At 47.4% G+C, this 6,983-nt stretch overlaps 1 protein-coding gene across 1 annotated transcript; it reads left to right on the plus strand.

Moving 5' to 3' along the window:
- Positions 1-1,136: 1,136 nt before the first annotated feature.
- Positions 1,137-6,070, plus strand: pianp (PILR alpha associated neural protein; the record flags this gene model as incomplete). The annotated part of the gene is made up of 5 exons (XM_084557847.1): positions 1,137-1,147; positions 1,346-1,755; positions 2,135-2,213; positions 5,206-5,352; positions 6,049-6,070. 5 exons carry the CDS (start codon positions 1,137-1,139, stop codon positions 6,068-6,070), a joined length of 669 nt encoding a protein of 222 aa, XP_084413973.1.
- Between the last annotated feature and the right edge of the window lie 913 nt (positions 6,071-6,983).

Consider the following 6,983-nt stretch of genomic DNA (forward strand, 5'->3'; position numbering starts at 1 on the left):
CGCTTGTTGTCTTTATTTTATTTTCTTCTGACTCCTACTCTTCTTTAGACACCGGTTCTTTGCGCTGTTCCGCCTGTACAATCTGTGTAAATGAATGTAAATTAAATTTGATTCCGTCTCTGTTCCCCTCATCCCTTTCTCTTCTCCTCTTTGCCTTCCGTATCCCTGCTTCTTTCACTCTGGGGTGTCCTTGTATTTTTTGTTTTTTCTTGTAAACATAATTGAAGAGTTTTTTTTTTTTTTTTTATAACCTTCCTCCTCCGAAACGAGCTTATTAATGTCATCCTCACTATCATTTCTCTTTGCTTTGCCAAATTCACTTCTTTTCTTGTGTGTCCGTTTAATTGAACCCGTTAAAAAGAATCACATAATTAGCATTTAAATCTCTTTCCTACAGCCTCTCGCCCTCCCTACATCACTCTCTCTCCCCTTTCTTACTCTAGCAGACTCTACATGTCTCAGTCGCTAAGGCAACCGATGCTTTTTTTTTCTCACTTGCTCTCTGTATCCCCCCCTTCCTCTCTGTCTCCCTCTCTCATTCCCTCTCTCCACTGCCAGAGGTAGGCATGATAACTGATATGTGTCGGAGTGCATGTGTTTCTGTGTCCGTCTCCCGGTGTGCTCGTGTGTCTCTGACTGACATTTCTGTGGCATTTAGGCGGTAGTTGTGGATGGGAAGTTACGTCTCTCTGCTCAAAGTGCCATATAGAGTATTGGCTCCATGCATGATGCCTCTAATGATGATTAATGTGCTGTGCTCAGGTGCGTGCACTGTAAATGTGTGTGAGGGAGCAGAACAGACAGTGAGTGTGTACTTCTAGATGTCTTCGCGTGCAGATGTGGATTCTGTATGAACATGTGGCGCATAATTGAGCGTTAAATTCAAAAGCCCAGGAGAGTCTGCGTGCGTTTTTTATTTATTTTTTTGTGGGGGGGAAAGGTGACAGAGTTGGCTCTGTGCCGGTGCTCATGCTGGTGTCAGTGTTTACATGGTTTTTATCTGGAAAAACAGATGAAGAAAAAAAGCGGGACCCTCCCCCTTTCTCTCCCTCTCTCTATCCCTCTCTTGCCCTTCTGTCTTATCTTACAGAGAGAGATGATCGGAGAAGAGGAGTCTCAGTGAACAGAGCGAAGCGATGGAGAGATGGTAAGATGGATAGTTTCTGAGGTGGTGGGATATATAGGATGCAGATGCATAAAATGTCATTCTGAGTGATGGCTGGTATGGAAATCAATGTCTGAGCTGCTGAGGTTGTGCAGGGAGCCTCTGGGCGATGTCTTTTCTCTAATAACTCCTCTGTCACTCCACCAGCCTTTATTCTTTCTTGTCCACCTTGTCTTCCAGCTCCATCTCTCCTGTCGCACGACTGACTGCCCTCATCTCCCTTCTCCTGGTCGCTCTGGTGATACAGCCCTCCACCTGTAACCGTGACGACATTGAGGGCGAGGAACAGGTGGACGCCCTGTCTGTCCAGCTGTCCGTCACAGCCCAGGTCACACCCACACCTCTCTGGGCGGTGGTCTGGGGTCCAACGCAACCTCTGGAGGATGAGACCTACCATTTCCTCTCCAGCCAGGAAACTGACCACCTGCACCTGCACGGGAATCGGCAGGAGGACGGCACCGCCACGTCCGAGAACTGGCCTTATCCTGATGCAAGCTTGCAGCCCCAAGAGAAGGCACCGCTTGAGTCCAGGGACCAGGAGGGAGCGGAGGACGGAGGAACGGAGGCGGAGGAGAAGGAGCCTGAAGAAGGTGGGCATCAGGAGATGCACATGAAGGATTTCTAAATAAAGGTGGCCATGAGTTGCAGTCCTTGTGAACACACACAGATGCCAGGAGTCCTCTAGGGAATTAGCTGTCACCAGGGTGAAGGCTGACACCCTGCTGTGTGCAGCCGGCTGTGTCTGTGGTGGGGAATGCCTAATAAAGTTCTCATCACTCACAGGGAGGAATTGGTCGCTGTCAAAACTGCGAAATACAAAAGGAGACGTCATTGGATTGGTGTTATAGTTGGAGACCAGAGTCCTGTGCATCCAATTTCATATTTCATCTGGCTTCACTGATTTCTTCTTTGTTCTGGATACAATTACACAAGGTCTGAGATGAGTAAATATGTATGTGTGTGTTGCAGTGGACCCTCAGTTCTACGTCACCGTGACCATCTCATCGCTGCTCATCCTGACAGCAGTCGTCATTACAGCCAAACTCTGGTAGGAACCCAAACACTGTCCTCCAACATGTTGTGTCTGTGTACGTAAGCTAGTGAATACGAGACGCTGAATAAGAATGAATGATCTGCCTATCTTCCCCGCATGAGCTGGACACCCGTCCCACAGCAGGAAGTGAGCGTCCTGATTAAAACACCTCAGGGCTTTTTAAAAAAAACTGGACATGCACACATTATGAGGTACAGATCAGCATAAATCTCATTAGCAGGTTCATCCTTTAATATGGCTGCAATTCCGATTTCTGAATTGGACACTTTGAAACCTTAATATAAAACTTTTTTTTTAGACGTTTTAAAAATAAATTCTTTTAAAGGGGGGTGTGTGCATTGAGGTAAGTCCTGGGATTTGATCCGAGTTTCCAAATTTGGGGATTAATGAGCAACAAGATGAACCTGAGGGGTAATGAGATGACTAAAAACAAAACATAACTCCGCTGCACATCACTGGGTTGATTTTTTTCAGACTTTTATCATGTTAATTACCGGATAATTGCTCTTCATTAATATTAAAACCATCTTAAATTGTCTAATCACGCTTTGTTGGTTATTATCCGTAGACGGCGGAGAAGGGACGCAGGTAGACAGCTCAGTTTTCATTCCCTGACTCAGAAATTAGGCGTTAAGAGATTTCGGAGAGCGTCATTTATTTGGAAAAACTGTGTCGAAAGTCCAGAATTTAGTGAAACAGACTGCACATCGGAGACTGTTTTAATCACTAATGGGTCAAAAGGAAAATGTGGAGATGTGGGACGCATGTGTGGATTTCAGTGAAGAGGAGGTTTTCGCTGTTGCAGATGTGTTTGCACGTACATGTTGTTCTGTCTCGTCAGCGTGTCTGTTGCTGATGATTACGCAATGGATTATGTAGACCCCCCTCCCCTAAAAGAGAGAGAGAGAGCTGAGTAATTGCTTACTAATTACTTTATTAACAACACTTGTGTTCCTGAAAGTCACACAGTTGTCACAGATGTGTCATTTAGAGCCGTTAGAGTTGCAGTGATTAAACATTCACTACAAACGTTGTGGAGGACACAAAGGATGTGGAGGGCCTGGCAGAAACTCCCCCCGATCCGTTGCCTTAGAGGCTTGAGCGTCAACTTGCCTTCACTACTGGTGTCCTTTGACAGCCCACCGCCCATTAAACCTCTCAGAGCTTGTAAACACAGGAGGCTGTGTATACGTTTCAGGCCGAGAAGTGCTCGCCACACGCGTGGCCATTAGCTGCAAATGCGGTGTCATCTATGTGATGTAGTGGAGCACTTCCATGCTTTGCTGATGAACCCAATCACTGCCAGTTTATTTGACCACTGGGACCCCTCTCATCCGACACTCTCCTCTCGCTCTCTCTCTCCCTTTTCTTCACACACGTGTATCCTTAAATCTCCTCTTACTTACTGTAATTCTCTTATTTGCACATCGACCCCTCATTTCTCCATTTACTTGCCTGAGCCTTTATAATTATTCTCCTTCATATCCCTTTTTCTCACTCTCTCCTAATCTCAGGTTTGCTCCCACACTCCTACATTATCTCCCCTCATCTTCTCTTCTTCTTCGCCTCCCAGGGTTTTCTCTTTTCTTTCTCTGAATACCTGTGTTCCCCCCTCGTACTCTGACGCTGCCTGTCTTTGCACAGCCGGTACTCCTCTTATCTCCCTCACCAGTCTGCTATCTCTCCCAGCACTGCCAGTCCGACTGCAGATCCACAGATAATCCTCCAGCTTGCCGTGAGCTGATACATGATAAGCCTCCTTTTCTCTCTGTGCCTGAGACTGGCCCTTGCCGTTGTTTCGAATAACTTACTTCACGGGGCCCCTGCCGTGGAGGAAAAAAACCCACACTGCTGCTCTAATGCAAAGCTCCAAAGTGGCTTTACATTAGTGAGAACTGCAGACTGGAGACATGGCAGCGGCCTCTCTCTATAGAGACTGGCTCATGCCTCAGTGTCATAAATGTGTAAATAACACCATGTGTTAGATGGAGAGAGTGCCATTGAATGAACGGGAGGGGGTACAGATGGACTGAAATGATAGCCTATAGTGGAAATTGGCCACCGTCCAGTTCATTATGATCATAGAAGAGCGGCATATGTGCCCAGTGATTTTCCCAGCCCTAAAATCGTCAGTGTAGCTAATGTCATCAAGCGTGACGGTGTTTGTGTGTGATTCTGAGTACGTATAGTGGGAGTCAGCCAGAAGGGGGCAGGTGTTGCTGAGGGAGGATGAGGGTGCAGGATGGCTTTTATGGCTGAGATGAAGCAGAGGACGGCTTTTTTTGTGTGTGTGTCTCTTACTTTCCTTAAGAGCCTGAACCTGTGACTCTCCACTGTGTCTTCGCCATAACTCACTCTCCTTACTGAAGTAGGAGCACGACAACTCAGTGATGCGTCACCCCTCTGTCCATTTCTTCACCGTGTTGCACCCTCACCCCTCCTGACTCCTTCCCTCCTTCTTCACCCCTCGGTGCCGTCTCCTTTCCCATTTCTCGCTTGCCTCCCTCTCCACTCTGACAGTGTTTTAATGAGTCCGATGAGTGCACTAATTCTCTCTCACAGTGGCAGGGTAATGTGTGTTCACTGATGCTAAATGGCTCTCTGACTTTGTTTCTCTGTTTCTGCCCCCTCCCCCTTTCTCCCGCACTTTCTTCTTATCTTTTCCCTGAATGCTTCTCTTTATTTCAACCACTTTATCATTTCCTGCTATCCGTCTCCCTCTGTAACCCTTTTCCCTCTAATATCTATTCTCTCAAACTCCTACTTTATTTGTTTCATCTATTTCATTCTCCCTCTCTTTCCCGTTAATCTTGTTCCATCCTTCTGTCTGCATCTTTCCTTTCCTCTTACTCACTCTTCAACGCTTCACCCCTTTCCACTATACTGTTTCCTCTCTGTAAATCCTTCTCGGCCCTCTCCGTCCCCTCTCCCCCTACTCCACCTCACTCTTCCTCCATCTATCTGTCTGACTACCCTTCTCTCCCAGTTACGATCGCAGCTGTTCCCAGCATCCACCCCCGCTTTCCCGTGGCGTGGCCCCCCCTCTCTCCCTCGCGCTTCCCCGTTCCCTCGCTTCGGAGGACAGCCGGCAGACGCTGCACAGCGCCTCCTCCTCCTTCACCGACAGGGAGAGGTAATGAGTCGCCTCACCAGCTCTGCACAGTCTGAGAGTGTGTGTGTGTGTGTGTGTGTGTCTAAGTCTATGAGTCTGATCTGCATGTGTGAGTCTCTGTGCACCTCTGGATTCACATTTGTGTGTGTGTGTGTATGTGAAGAAGCCTTATTACCTCTTTGCACGCACTGTAAGGATCTGCATGGAGTATAATTGGACAGTAGTGCTATTCTCCGCGGAGTAGGCCTGGAGTGTTGGTGCTGCTGGAAGAGATATCAGTGTTTTAAACTCGCTCTCCAGATGAGTCATTGTGGGCCCGTGAAAAGGTTCCCAGCCACCGTCCATGCAGTGATGCTTTTATTTGAGGGTATTTAAAGTTAATCTCAATCAGGATAATTATAGAGCTGCACTCCAGTTCTCCTTCTCACTTCCTCCCCCCATCAGCTTTTCCTCCTCCACCACCATCCTCTTCCTTCTTCTCTTCCGTCTCTTCCCCTCGCCACCCGCTCAGTCCCCTGTGATGCAGTTTTCCGTGTGCATATACGCCGCTTTCACAGCTTCAGGCCGTTGTGTTCCACTTCTACTCTCCTCCTCCTCTGCCTTTTTCTCCTATCATCAATGCTCCTTAGCTTCCATAAAACCCTTCCCTCCTCCTTTTTTTTTTATATTTACTTCTCCCTCACTCTTCTTCTCTGTGTCTGTGTCTTGCTGCGTCAGGATCCCAGTAGTGAACCTCTGAGATGACTGTTTTTCCATATGGTAAACTTTATACGGAGCCTGAGGAGGAACATCAACATGACCAGAGGGTGTGCCCGGAGTGCTGTTTTATTTTCTCTGAAACTGTGAAATGAATTCAGGGATCCCAGGTATCCAGCCATCACAAAACTCCCTGGCTTCCCTGAGGTCTGAAAACATCCAAACTCATCTCCCCGCTTCTCACCTCTTGCTTCCATCCCCTATACTTGCTGTAAATTTCTTTTGTGGTTCTGCGTCACTGTGACCTGTTCTGTTTTCCACCCTTTGTACGGCCCCGAGCTCTGCCAAGCTCCCGATAGCGCCTCGCTTCGACCTGCCATAGCTAATTCACAAACAAGCAGATTAACAGCCATGCAACATCCCATTACCCCTGAAATCCCCTACCTGTGCTTCCCCAAATGTTTCCAGTGATTCGGCTGCACATGTGAAGCTGTTCAGTATCAGTGCCAACCCAGCAGACGGCTCTTTTCATGAAATGACAAATTCAGTTCAGTTTAGCAGGCACATGTCTGGCTTGTAAACGGTTAAAAATCCATTCTTAGCATCTCCAAACGCTGAACGGGGTATTTCACAAAGCTGTTTGGCACGGCTGTAGCCAACAGGCAATGTGTTTAACATGTCACGCTCCAAAAACTGCTGTTTATTCCCCGCTTTGGGCGCCTGAAATGCAAATAGTGTGGCTCTTTTCCTCTGCAGTATGGAGAGGGGGCTGTTTTGTTTCTGTTTTTTCCTTAATTATATCGGGCTAACGTTCACCTCTTTGTCGAGCCTTTGTGAGCACACTTTGTTCCTCCTGGACTGGGTGGAGTACCTCGAGAGGTGGAGGTACAGTATACCAAACGTGAATGAATGGATAGAAGAACCATCTCAGTTCAAAATCAATGTTTCCCAAAGGT

Source organism: Chelon labrosus, assembly GCF_963514085.1.
Source record: "Chelon labrosus genome assembly, chromosome: 12".
In the NCBI taxonomy this organism is placed as follows: Eukaryota; Metazoa; Chordata; class Actinopteri; order Mugiliformes; family Mugilidae; genus Chelon; species Chelon labrosus.